Source organism: Lepeophtheirus salmonis, chromosome 10, assembly GCF_016086655.4.
Source record: "Lepeophtheirus salmonis chromosome 10, UVic_Lsal_1.4, whole genome shotgun sequence".
In the NCBI taxonomy this organism is placed as follows: domain Eukaryota; kingdom Metazoa; phylum Arthropoda; class Copepoda; order Siphonostomatoida; family Caligidae; genus Lepeophtheirus; species Lepeophtheirus salmonis.
Window position 1 is genome coordinate 6508930 of NC_052140.2, and position 15007 is coordinate 6523936.

General features: G+C 33.1%; 1 protein-coding gene across 14 annotated transcripts in view; it reads left to right on the forward strand.

Annotated features, from left to right (window-relative positions):
- LOC121125530 (uncharacterized) overlaps positions 1 to 14494 on the forward strand; it is a 28273-nt gene extending 13779 nt beyond the window's left edge. Inside the window, exons 5-10 of one of the 14 annotated variants that reach the window (XR_011781969.1) lie at positions 12874 to 12934; positions 12995 to 13345; positions 13405 to 13580; positions 13642 to 13684; positions 13847 to 13984; positions 14047 to 14494. Coding sequence is in view for 5 of the 14 variants with exons in the window: in XM_071891311.1 (XP_071747412.1) it covers positions 13026 to 13345; positions 13405 to 13580; positions 13642 to 13671; positions 13862 to 13984; positions 14047 to 14363 (966 nt within the window). In the remaining 9 variants the exon portion in view is untranslated. Of the gene's footprint in view, positions 1 to 12873; positions 12935 to 12987; positions 13346 to 13404; positions 13581 to 13641; positions 13685 to 13846; positions 13985 to 14046 lie in introns of all 14 variants that reach the window. The other 13 variants (XR_011781970.1, XR_011781967.1, XR_011781971.1 and 10 more) reach the window with 13 other exon arrangements.
- Positions 14495 to 15007: the final 513 nt, after the last annotated feature.

Sequence of the window (15007 nt, forward strand, 5' to 3'; positions counted from 1 at the left end):
GCATCTATTGCGACAGCCATTCGAACGGAAGAATTTGCTTAATACTTAATTATCCGTTATCAATTATCATTAGACTGTAAACATGATGGGCTATTCATATTGAAGAAGTCTCATAGACGGACGAACAAGCATAACATCAAATTAGCCGAGAGCAGCGATGTCCATTTAATTATTGGCCAGGATTGGATATGGAGAGGCAAATCACTGAAATGACTCGGGGAGGCACTCAAATGGTAAGTCATAGGAGATCACAAGGAAATGACAGATCTAAGAGAGGAAAACTATAAATCTCAGTACAGTTGGAGAAACCTAGAGTGGATATTGGAGATGAAAGCGATGTTCTTTATCTCTTTATGAACCTTCTTTCTTGTTCAAAGAGTACGGAACAGGATACATTCCGTAAAGACTCAAGGGACTTGAATAAATATTAAATGCTCTCCTCTCCATAGGGGTAAAAAAAAATTTCTTCCAAAATCAGATGTTAACAATGGTCTTAATTCAGTAGTTACATAGGTCTCACTCCCACCATCTCCTCGTGCTCTACGAAATGCTCATCCCTCCATGTTTGATAAATATGAATGAGTATTATAAATTATAAATGCCTACGTAATTATTAATTATTTTATTGTATAATTGATCTGCACTACTCATCTAGATACTTACTCAATATTTTTAAATGAACGAATGAAATACCAGATATATTAATCTTCTTATTAAAAAGCAATTAAGTAATTGAAAACAAAACGACTGTAATTATACTTATCCATCAAAGACCAAGTCTGTATATGAATATTCTACATACCTAAGTATATAATGAGTACACCAACATATTTCCGCTTGTTTGTAAAGCAAGATATTTTGAGACTCAAACCTCTTCCGTATGTATTGTGGGGCTATATATAGCCTCATCTTTCTAAAATAGGCCACTTTTTGAAAATTACAAAAATTGTTATACGTCAAAAATATCATCAAATTTGGATAATTAACTTCCTAAATACAATCAAGGAACACATTTTTTTACTTTTTCGATCTATATAACCGCCTTTTGTCTTATTGACCAGTTCCAGAATGGCGCGGAACTTTGCACAGCAGTTAATTACAAAGCTTGACTCTAGGTTGGCTCAAGCAGTGATGATGGTGGCCTTCAGGTGGTCCTTTGTTGGGTATTAAACTCCCAAAAGCTTCCTCCTGACTTTTCAAAAATAACAAAGTCCAGGGGGAACAATCGGGTCTTTGGGGCGGCCAGGAGTCTTGCTTTTCAAGCTTATTGAGAATTATTTTGTACCGGGTCACTTCCCTCGATCCAAAATCTTCAAATCCTGAGGAGGAGTTCTTTTGTAGGTATTAAGGGTTAAGTCTGGCTTCAACAAGTGGAGCATGGCTGCTGTCAAACTTACGATCAAGACCATTGAGAGACACCTTGCCTCTTCTGAATAAAATGGTGGCTTTAACTGCCTCAACAAACTCTTCACTCTCTTTGGTCTAGATTTTGACATTGTGGAAGCTTTTGGTGTTCCTCTCGCGGTCATCCGGTATAGAGTAAATCAGTTATAGCCCACCACTTTTGAGATCTCTAATGGTGGTTTTTTACGCCAGATAGATCCAGAATTGCAGCTCTCCCTTGCTCCTGTTTTTAATTATGACGCTGTTATTTCTCGATTGACTTTGCTTATTTTTTTTTTACTTTTTATTTAGAAAATTGCTTACAATAAGTTATGAGGGTTAAACATCGAAATATTACAAATAGAACACAAGCGCGTCATTAAATTTTTTCTTATTTTAAACAAAGGGGCCTATATAATTTTGTGTTTTTTTTTTTTTTTGCATTTTTGGGAGTTGTGTCGTGGAAAAACACTTACATAATAATCTTCTGGTTTCGTGCAAGGCATTTTGTCTAAGTCTATGCATTATGGAAAACGAATCTATTTGCATTATAATTGTTCATATTATGCCATCAAATAATGATAAAAATATTCTTTGAATTCAAAATGTAACAAACGAATGTGTGGCCTGTCAATACAAAAGCAAGCAAAAAGGATCTTTTTCAAAATTGAATACGGATTACATTTGTACTCTTTGACGAATGTTCGTCTATTACTATCAACAAATTATATTGATCAACCCTTTGGATGTGCTATAAATTACACTTGAAGTAGCCAAATTGATAGTCACAATAAAAGAATGAGAAATGCATGGATTTTATTTGAATGGCCAATATAAGTCTCGTAGGTCATATAGAGGCTATATATAAAATTATTTGTTATTTTAACTCACTGCACTAATTGGAATACAAAGGCCCCAATTGACTCCTATATGTCTATGAAATATTGATTTGCAGGCATATATAAATAGGTGGGGTTTTAATTTATGAAAATTAGCAAATCCAATTGTTGCACAACTTTTGTACAAAAAAAGAAAATTAAATATAAATGTGTTATTATTAAATATATTTACAGAAAATCGACTTCCTCAAATGACAATGAAAGCAAGACTTTTTGTGCCACGCCCATATTTTGTGTAAAATAAAAAGTTAAAATACATAATCACGGCATAAGGTTAAATCCCCACACTAAATTTCTTGAAATTCATATGAATTGATCCCTGATTTATGGTTCAGATCAGATCAGAACTAAAATTAGGTGATAGAATAAATAAACTTTTTTTTGTAATGCTATAGTGTTGGCTCGTGGTGGACGTCAGGAATTGCCATTACTATATAAATTGCGAGGGTTTTTTCTCCCCCTCCCTATGCTCAAGGCAAAATATAATTTATGTATTATTTTTTCCCATTTCCAAAAAGATTGCCATTACTATATAAATTGCAAAGAATTGAGGGTTCATATCCCTCACCCGGCCCCACCGGAGGCTTGTACCCTAAAGTACAAATAACTTATGGAGTCATGTAATAATTTTAACATGTAGACAAGGTTTTTACAAAACTTTTTCACTCAATATGGACACCTTCATTATCTATCACAGCTTTTACATGTCGTCTGAAGGCCATGTAGGAGTTGATGACAAACTCTTCTGACAAGTTGTCCCATGCAGCCACTATGGAGGGCTTCTGAGAGTCCACATTTGGGTGTGAGGTCTCGTTGTGATCAAGGTTAATAGAAATACAAGGTTATACCATAAAACTGTGTACAACTGATGTTTGACTTGCACCACACTTTTAATATTGATGGCATAATAGATGAGTGGTTTCATGTTTTATCAAAATCTGTTTTTTCCTCCCTAGCAGTCGGTACGATACATTAAATTTAAAATTCTAGAAAAAGTGACGTCATAAACTATGAGTGGTTGCATATTTTGTCAAAATCTGACTGTCTTGTTCAGCAGTCGGTACAATACATCAGATTGAACATTTTAGCAAGCCCGATTACATGATGGTCTCACCTTGTATTCCTATTAACCTGTGTTGTGATGAAATGACTAATTGATTAGTATATTTTGTTGATGTAAAAATAATGTAGAAGAGACTGTGGACATCATCGGACTTTTGTGTTAGGTCTTTTTGTGGCAAACTATAAAATATACATTACCATCGTATAAAATAATGAAAATTATTGTGAAAAAATAAATACTTTGTCAATTCCCCTTTGAGATATTGGACAAAAACTGATTTGGAGAGGTTATATTTTTGTGGAGTTTAAACTTCCTTGTAGTGCAGCACTTCGTCTTTAAAACCTGAGGGCTGAACTGTATTTTTTGATATTTGAAGGAGTCCATGATGCTCAAGAAAGCGGCTGCGGTGAAATATTTTATCATTCAATAATTTGATTGCTCGAATATAATATAATTGCAATGAAATTGTACACCATAATATTGCTTCGCGGTGTATTACGCACAAAAATATTGTTTCAGAATAATAACGTACACAACAATTTTACCAAGCAGCGATATTAACCCAAAATTTTTGTCTCCAACCTTTTTACCACGATCATTTTACAATGAATAAAATGTGGCCTGTCAACACAAAAGCCAACTAGAATGATTTTTCTCAAAATTGATTGTGGATTACATTTTTATTCTTGAGGGGTTATCGCTAATTTCTATCAACAAATTACATATTATTATTATTCCTTAGGATTCGCCGCAAATTGCACTAATAGTAGCACTTAATGGGATATTGATATATATATTTTTTAAAAGACAATATTCGGGACAATATCAGTCTTTTAAATCAAATAAAGGTTTTAAACTATAACCAAAATTATTGCATATCTAAACTCATCCTACCAATTTGAATATATGGCCTATAATTGACTCAAATACAAAAGCCGTTTTCACTTTTATATATTTTTATTTAGTACCATTTGTATGATAAACTTTTGAAGCAAAAGTTGGTAGTTCAACAATTTTCTACACTTTTTATTCAATATGTCCCCTCCATTCTGAATGATGGATCCAATACTGGAATGAACAGAAGCACAACTGGCCTTGATGAAGTCCGAGGACAAGTTGTGCCACTCCTTCAGGACATCGACATTCAGTCGACAAGTCTTGTTCTTCTTGACCTCCAAGAAACACCAAATAGCGAAGTCCAGAGGGATCACGTCGGGGGAGGGCAAAGGCCAGAAGGCAGCCACGTTCTCCCTGCAGAAATGCAGCACATTCTTGGACGTGTGTGCCAGGGCGTCGTCTTGGGTAAACACATAGTTGTCCAGAGGGAACATTTTCTTCTACCATGGCAAGACATGGTATCTGAGGATATTGTAGTAACGTCCGTGTTTACTTTCTCGTTGGTCATGACCAAGTAGGTAGGCATCTTACTGCCGTCAGACACCACGACACCGAGGAGTATGACCAGAGCTGGATATTTGGTCCTGAAGTTTTCCTTGACCTGAATTCTTGATTCAGCCAAGAAGCGATCATTTCTCCAGCGTCCAATGTGAATATCTTCTTGTTGGAAATCGACTTGTGTACGAAGAAGATCACACATTCTCTGTCGTTTTGCCTGTTGCTCCGACATTTTTGATCAAACAAAAACAAAACAAACATCAAATCGTAGCTTTTTGTCAGCTCTTTCGAATGGCGCCAAGTACAAAATTGTTAGACTTTTAGAACTAAGGCTAGACTGCCTCAAAGAAGATTCTAATTTTTGACTACTCACACTTTATATCTGTGAAATATTGCACTTTATATATATAAAGTACAAAAATAAATTGGGAGCTTCTTGCTATCTTCATTTTTGTTCAAGACTATTTGTATGTTGATACTCCACATTTTTTAACACTCAATTAATAGGTGACATATATATTTTATGTTAACTTTTGGCATGTCTAAATAAAATCAACTCTGAGTAATTGACCTAAAAACAAAAAAAAGTGTCGGAAATGTTCCCCATCTTCCATATTCTTTATTTTTTTAAATTTCTAAATTAGACAAAAAAAAATAAAAAGTGAAAATTTTTCCTGCATAATATTATTTCTTTTTTCAAAAACAAGACCAAAAGAACTCATCTAGATCAAAATGTCCATTCTCTTTACAAAATATAACGAAATACAGGGTGCAGAAGCTATATATGTCGCTACTTTGACTCGCTATCTTGGGCAAACACAGGCACTTAGACAACTGATTCCTTGTGTTAGATAGCTTGTTCAAACCTGCACCAGCTGTAAAAAAAAAAAAATATATATAGAATCAATTGAAAAATTCGTGGGCCCAAATATTTGGAAAAGCGCGGAGCCCTCCTTGGAATCCGCACTGGGAACGACAACATAACAATTGTTTGACCTCTAAAACTCAGGGAGACGTTCGTTTGAGGAAATCTGAGGCCTCTAAAGGTGATTTTGAGCAAACAGAAATGCGGGCAAAGCTCCAAAACAATTTTGACGACTTAATCTTGTTAGAATTTTGGACTCCAAACTCGCCGGATCATAATCTGATGATTTTTTTTGTGTGTGTGGCGCTATCAACCGACAGACCAAACACAAAATCATCAGTCAGATCAAGGAGGAGTTCCAGGATTGACCAAGGGACCAGGTGGCAAAGGTCAGCTTGTGCAAACGCCCTTATATAAAGACTGTAATTGAGGCTAGAAGTGATTTTATGGAATAAAATCAATCATAATCCATCAACTTTCAAAGTTTGGTTTTATTTTTTCATCTTATAAGGGGTTGGAGATGAATTGCTTTCGAATAAATCATTTTTGAAGCACAGATAGGTTGTGCGCCTTATTTATATCATATAGCATGTTTACAGAATCTAAATGGCTAGCAAAATTCAAAAATGGCGATTTTGACGTCGACGACTCACGCCGAAGCGGAAGACATACTGAATTCGAAAAGAAGAGAGTCTCAAAGCACTTTTAAAGGAAAAGGGTCGGATGACAACTCGTCAATTTGACGAACAAATGAGCTGCGGTCATAAAACAGTCTTTTTTTTTGTTGATAAAAACGCTACTAACTTATTCCCCAACCTAATACCTAAGTAAGAAGTATTTTAAACTTCCTAAATATTATGATTTGAATAACAAGAAGCTTTTCAATCAATCATATTATCAACATTAAAATTTCTTTTACCAACGGCTATTATGGATATAATTTTTTTAATTACAGTTGTTTGTGGGCAAGATTCTCTTCTCCTTGTTCGATATCTCCACAAAAAACAAACCTATATACGTTGTAATGAAATAGAAAGTGTTATGTCATAATAGAAATTTATTTTTCTCATCTGATAAGAGACTTTGATGCACTCATGCCCCTTATTTGCACCCAAATATACATGACTATGAGTCATAGATGTACATTTATGAATTGTTTATAAGCTTTTAGGTTCGTTTTAATATCTTTGACATTCTATTTTCATATATTTTCTTTTCATTACACTAATATTTAAAAAGTAACCCTTATGGGCTTTAACTCATGCGCGCACACTTTGCCGAAAACTAGGAGTGTACCGATGAATAAGTATTTGAATTGTCTCAATAATACCAATTCCAATTAAACGTGTGCTTACTTAATTATATATCTCATTTAGGAAAAAGAAACAAAAAAAATCACTTTAATTTTTGAAATGGTCAACCATTAAAAGGTATGGAGGATCGTTAAGTATGGACAAACTTAATTTAAGACCGGGGGCTCCCACCTATCGGTGCTCCTAATAAAATTATTATTTCTATAATTTTAACATATAACAAGTACAATAATAAAAGACCTGGATAACAAAATTCGGACTTCCATCCATAGAAAATGAAAGAGTATTCTGTAGTGCGGGCAATATATTACAGTACTGGGCAAGTTAACTTAACTTTTTCATTAGTTAGGTTAAAGTTAATTATTATTTTGTCTTTTAATAACTGGTTGAGGTAGAGTTAATTTCTATAAAAATTAACTGGTTAATTTAAAGTTAATTTTGAGTTAATTTTTTTTAAAGTAGTGAAGTTAATTAACTTCAGAGTAATTTAAGTTTAACGAACTTACAGAACCTTGGTTAAGTTATGTTAATTTTGAGGCTAAAAATGACTATTTAAGTTCAAGTCAATTGGGAAATTTATCAAGCCTACATAATAAAGATTATTCTGTCGGTCTGTCTGCCTGGGATTTTCTCCACTTCCAATTGAACAATCAAGAAAATAATACATATTCAAACTCCCAACATCTTTTGTTTTGAAGCGGAAAAGCAATATAAGGGAAGCTTGCTTCGTAAGATAACTACCGGAGGAGGCCAATGTGTCTACGGATTTTCACTTAAAATTTAACTAGATAAAGTTTTTTTTAAGGTTTTTATTAAAAAAAATACATCATAATAAATTGGGAAATTATATTTGATTAAAATATAAATAAACATTGTAATTTAAAATTTGTACCTAAAGACCTCTTTATTGACAAAACTATACTAAAAATTTATACAATAAATAAACATTAAAAAAAAATTGTAAAATATAAGTTATAGTTTTTGTTCTTGTGCATCTTTTGACGTAATTTTTGTTAGAATCGAGTCACTGTGAAATAAATAATTGTCTTCTGAACAGCACTGGTCCAACGCATTTGGCCCAAGTTTGAGCTGGCCTAGAAAAGCCCAGGCGAGTCACAGAACCCTAATATTTCACACACTCTCTTTTTCATATAGAAAAGCCAGTTCACCAAAGATCATTTAATACGGTGATGATTATACCCTAAATTGCAAAAAAGTGTGTACACTTGACGTGGAATGAACCAGTTATGTCTTTTCTCGTCAAATCCCAATCAATAAAAAGTGTACTTTAAAAAAAGTAAATAATTTTGTTATTTGTTTATGTAATTTCTTTATACATAATATTATTAAGGAATCGCTATCGGAATTGTTCCTAAAGATGATATCATAATCGGCGGACCTTTGGGTATTGGTACATCCTTATCGAAAAGCTACTTTTGCCGAAAGTACACATTGCTGAACGACCGCATGGGCGAAAATAATAGTCAATATATTTAATGATGATTCATGCTCCTATAATATATGTATATTACGGACTAGTATGAGCCTGCCTGTTCCACGTACGCATGGGGATATGATCACTATAATGAAAGTGTGATATGATGTTGTTTCGAAATGTATCTATTTTTGTACCCTCATCCAATATATAAAGCTGATGTTGTCTTAAGTCATCAAGAAAACATATTCAAAGAAAACAAATATTATGTCCTATTTGACTTTATTGAGCAGATTAATATGTCAAATTGCAACAATCCAAGACGAATTATTCAATGTCACTATTTGGCTTTATTGAAAAGTTTGAATGCTCATGTGTTCATTTGAATTGCAGCAAACCCAGACGAATCAACTGGTTAATGCAATCATTCCTTCTAATTTTTAATAGTAGAATGTAGAACAAAAAATGATGCTAGGCAGAAAAAACGAAGGAGGAGGAAGATTCAAAAGTTTATTTTTGTATATATAAGATTCCCATTCACTTTACACAAATTTGAAAAGATAAACTGTATAAATATATGCCACGTATTGCAATGATTAAGTAATAATTGATTTATTTCGTTATAAGGATGCTTCAACAGTTGGCTCGAATCACTATTTGAACCAAAATCATATCGACCCTCCAAATATTATATAAATTAGTTTTAAAAGAAAAAATGTTTCAAGAAGAGAAGAGGTCAATAAATCAATAAATGATTGAGATTCAATGAACAATACGAATTGATCTATGGTTTGTGTTGGAGTTACTATGTACATGGCCGAGTCCTAATCTATACTCCTCTATCCTAAGGTCGTCTCTCACAATAATTATCATCAAATATGATTAATATGTTTTTCGGCAAAATGACATTAGGCATGGTGGTTTCCGGCAATAAGATTTTTGGCAATGTGTTCCAGAACCGTTTTAACTATTGTTGCAGGTCGAGGCAAATAAATAAAGTATTCATCTGTTTGTTCCGAAAAAATCTGGACCTATCATGAATTAATAAAAAAGTAAAAAGAGGACATGTTCGGATAAAACGAAGAGAACGATTGGTCACCATACATTACATTCTATCGAAAAAAAAAAAAAATTTAATTGCTCGCGCTGAAGGGATTTAATAACATTTTTTTTCGAGGTCGGCAGCACTGATTTTCATTATGATGCCAAGTTTTAGCGCGATCTGTACTTTAGTTTGCTTGCAACAGCTGGATAAGTCAGTCTACCTCACTAGTGCTCCACGATTTTTACAATGAACGAAATAATTGAACAGAAAAATTGTCATAACAGCTTAAGGAAGTTATCACATTGCCTTAATATCTCTCACGAGTCCGTTCGTACCATTCTGCCTGAAAATTTGGCCATGAGACGCGTCGCTACACGGCTTGTTCAAATATTTAACAAACTAGTTCTATGAATCATAAGAAAATACTCTAACAGAAATTGTATTTGACATTAGGCAAATTATATTAGGTTGGGTATATTAGGTCCAGTTTCACACCCATTTTTTTTAAACTAAGTATATCTTGTTCATTATTGGTCACATCAGGTCATACGATAAGACGTTGTAAAGATTTGAGTGTATACCACATTTGTTTTTGGAGGGTATTGCTGTGGTTAAGCCGTGAATTATCCTGCGTCGAGTATAAAGGTCTCAATGGAAGACATTCACCATATTTTACATTTTTACGTTCTGAAAAGGAAAAACACCTCGAAAGAAACCAAGAAAATTTGAGATGTATACTGGGCCGATACTCTTTCGGTTCGAGTTGCACAACAGTGGTTCGAACGATTTTTTTCCAATCAATTCTGCTCTTTACTATAAACAACTCGCCCATTTGAAGTTGGCGATTGAACAGAAGCACAAGACATCATCAAGACAACACCATGTGGTACACATCTTTGATGACGCGTCAAAAGTTCTGCGAGCTCGGATGGGAAGTTGTTATGAATCTAGCATTCCCTCCGGACCTGTAACAAAGTGAAAGTCTTTGGGGGTGCAAATTTGGCTTAAATAGAGGTCTGTCAAAATTGGTTGGGCTATTTTTTTGCCAATAAGGATAAGGGTATTATGAAATTGGATTCTCGTTTGCAAAAATATATCGAACAGAAAGGGGCATAGTTGGCTTAAATGGGATGATTGTTAAACTTCTTATAATGCATTGAAATAAAGTAAAAAATGCGAAATTACTTTTTCCCCGACCTAATATTTGCCTTGTAAACGTTTATTTTGGATATTACACACAAAAACTATTTTTAACGAGTTTAATTTCCAAGATTAGGAGAGCTACATTAGCTAAACTTTGTATAGATGTTGACACATGTTTTGCAATTTTTGATCTTCAATATAGCCTCCCTTATCTTTAATAATGGTCTTCATGATCCGCTGGAAGCCCTGACAGGTAGTAATAATATAATTGTGGCTTATGGAGTTCTAATGAGGATTAATTAATTATTCAGAAGTAACTGTGAATAATTGAATAATACATGATATCTCTTATGAATAAATTCAAATCGTTTCAATTATAATTAGTCATTCTATTCATTGAATAGGTTTTTAAAAGGGAGTTTGATTACATAGCTTGGTATATTTATTCAAAATGAAATAACAATAGTACGCTACGAAATACCCCCATAATATTCGGCACACTGCCTACTACAAAAATAACTCTAGTTTAATTATGGATTTTTGAGTGGGTTAGTATCACATTTATTTACTGAATGAAAAAAGTATTTAAATACAATAATAGAACATAATATATTCTGTAAAGGAATTTGTCGTAGTCATTTAAGATAAAGCAATAAAGCGTTTAGGGTAATGTCAGCCATCTTTGGGATCCTTTAACAGCCAAGTTTGATTGGAAGTCAAAAAGTGTGGAGAAAGGCAAAATGTAGGGAATGATCACATCCAATACATTAAAAAGATTGTTCATTTTTGTTCATTCTTTAACATAGTGTGGGGGAAGCAAATCCTGAAAATGTTCACATATGATAAACCTTTTCTAGTTTCTCAAAAAGTACAGAAAGTTTTGCTTGAAAGCTTCTAACATTTATATATACATTTGTGTAAAAAGGTCTGAGCAATTTTTCGCTTTATTTTGACAATAAAAATAACATAGTTAGAATACTCCGATTTAGATGGTTCCAAACGGGTTTCTTTTGACCATTTGAATAATGCAGAGAGTACACGAGAGATTGAAATAGTACTCTTTTTTATTTACTATCTTAGTAGATCCGCCTTGTTTTTTCTTTTTATTTAGTTATTAAAAGTATCCTCAGGTTTTTACTAGAGATGATTCGTTCGATTATAATTGAAGGAGAGAGGCAAGATTTTAATTATTATGTCAAGTTCTTTCTGCATCAGACAATTGGTGAACTCCAAGCTCCAGGGGCGGATAAACAGCGTACGGAGTCCCCATAATGTAGTGGGAGAAGGATGCTGGATGTTTTGAGCAATTCCTCTGCGGAGGTTGGGGAGACGCTGGACCTATTAGGCACTTTTTGTAGTAAGTGCAGTGAGGGCATTTAGGGTTTTAGCCCCTTCAGTCATTATGATACATACGGCCCTGTCATTGTGATGAACACTTGGGTGCTCATTATCACCATGTTGTACAAATTTATCAGAAAGAAATGGGGCTAGAAACCAAGTATGCACATCAACTCTCTCACCAAGTCTTATTTCCTCAACCTATTGAAAAAACCAAAGTGAGTTTATCATTGAAGTTCTTTCATGATTCTACAATAGAAGCATTGAAACAGATTGGAAATAGCACTCTCCCGTCATTTATGAGCACACACACAAATGTTTAATTAGATTTTGAATATAATTGAATGCTCTATAAAAGTAAATTAACTACTTAGGAGTTAAATAATAATGACAACAGCTGAAGAAAAGAAAATGCATTATTCAAATCACCAATTCCACAAAACCGGGCAAGCTGAAAAATTCACTGGATTTTCATCACTAACGATATTTTTGCTGACAGAGATCACGGCTCCTTGCTTGCTGATACGTTTGAATTTTCAAAATAGGGATGAATAATCATCCTTAATAATCATTATTCTGTATAATTAATAAGAACACTAATATCTTGCAAGTTACCAATATATATAATATATACCTATATTTTAAATATAAACTCATGAGCATTTCGACAATTTTCACATCTTTACTTAAGAATAGGAACGTAAAAACTTCCAAAATCCTCGGGAGTATTACATTTATAAGAAAATTTATGTTTTAACCTGCAAAATATAAATACTCATATAAATAATTATTCCCTATTTTTGAAAATTCAAACGTATTAATGAGCAAAAATCATTAATAAAGTACTATTAGAGAATCATGAAGATTATATTGTTACACTCCCCTCATTATTCTTCATCGAGCAACTCAATCTTCTCCTTTTACTAATCAGATCCTGTTTAGGTACACTTATTTTTAAATCAAGAAGTATTTACAATTAAAATATATTCTTTAGTTCGCGTCTTCAACGGAAAGGACGAGGAAGGAAGCAATAGGAGAAGTTACGGTTTCGTAAGGTAACTAAACTTAATTAGAAAAGAATATAATTGAATGACTCGATGACAATAAGTTATTAGCTGATTTATACAGAGTATCCGTAAACCATTCATGGACCATGATGACCCCTGCTCTCGTATTGTCATAAACCGTATTCGAGAGGGGAATCCAAAGGTTCGGAACGTAGCCCTTCTCTCAATCAAGAGATCTCGGATATCAACAAAAATATCTCACAAAAACTTGATACGTCATTTTATTGCAAATAAATCATTTAAAGAAGACTGCTATATATCCTCTAATAGCAATGAAGAAGAACATCATGTGAATAAAGATTCAATAATGAGTTCAAGAAAGAGTGATGAGACTTGTATGGATACTCAAGAGTTGTTGAGAGATCATGTTTTTAGTGCGAAGCCCGTGCTCTGTGAGAGGTAAGGGAAAAAATAATAGTATATTTATTCTATGATCATAAACTTGACGTTATACTTAGTCCTGCTGACAACGTCGGATGTTATCAATTAGAATCAACTCGAATGGAAAGTAAAGAGTTTGAGTTGGAAGTATCTTCGAATATTCAAGGAACGTACAACGTTACCCCTCAAAGGGTTTTACTAGAGTCTTATTATAATGGAGCTATTCAGATTTTCAGTACAGGGTATTCTTCTAGTAAGTATAATCGTTATTAATGCAGTCTGATTAGAATGACTACGAACTATATTATCCTAAGGTCTTCATCCCAAAAATCCTATCCAAAATGGTGAAGATGTGGGGTCTGTAGTTCCATAGATTTATCATATATATACATACTATTTTTTATCAGCTACTTTAAAACAAATCTCTTTAAAAAAACTTCCTTTGATTTATCTTTTCACCACGTAGCTCAAATTTTAATTTTTATAAGGAAATATATTTATATATATAATGGAACTCAGTCCTCTAAACTTAAGCTAATATTTGTAAGATCATATTTAATGGAGCTACCATAAACAGTCAGAGGAAGGATCCTCTCCTTTACCTTGCCATACCTTTCAAAAAAAGAGTTTCACATTCGATTAATGTCTTAAATATCGGTGAGTTTGTTTCTTATTGCGGATGTTTTTTTTTAAATAACTAGTTATTTTATGTTTTTTAGGTGACGAATCTACCGAAAAAATATATGATTTAAATCGGATTCCAAATTTTCAATACAAGTCCATACACAGTGCTCTTAAAAAATTTTATGGCGAGGCAATCAAAGTTAGTTTTCTGTCATCTGTCTATCTTTCCTCGGTTTTAGAGTATTTTACGCATGAAGTTCTTAATATGGCCAAGGTGTTCCTGGAAAAGGATGAAAATCCAAGGTACGAAATTGATGACAAACATATCTATTTAGCTCTTAGAGGAAATGAAGCGACTAATGAATTGACTAAAAACGTTCTGTACCCATTTCCAGAGGACTTAAGCTCATAAATTTCCTGCTTCATTCTATCAAATGTTATTGCATGTCAAAATATTTATTGTTATTCAATTAGGTTTTTTATGTATTTAGTCATTTAATGTGTATATTGTTTTATAAATTATATAATGCATTTATATTTTAATTTGTTTATATATACTTACTCATTTTCTGTCTGTAATGTACGCTTCTACATTACTTACTTCATTGAAGTATTAATTAATAACTAGTGCGTGTGCACATGAAAGACTGAGAGTAACAATTAGGGGTTGCCCGGGAGTTATAGGTAATGATCTCAAATGTGTTATTTATAAATAGTTATGAAAGTTGATTATATTTTTTAGGAATTGGGGATTTGAAAAGTCATTTTCTTTTCCTAAGCTTTTACTATTATTATTTTCAGTTATGAAAATCCAGTATTGAATGGTTGTTAAAAAAGTCAACATGGTAATTTGTAGAAAAGTCTGACTTATGGTATCGTTGTTTAAAATACTGATGTGATTATCATTTGCCTGCTTTATTATGATTTTTGAGGGTATAACGAAAGTATTTATTAGCAAAATGTTTAATGAAGATAAACTACGTATAATTGAATTATCCGTTAAAGTAGATTTGAAAACGTCACACTCCATGAAATTGTAATTCATTATGAACCATA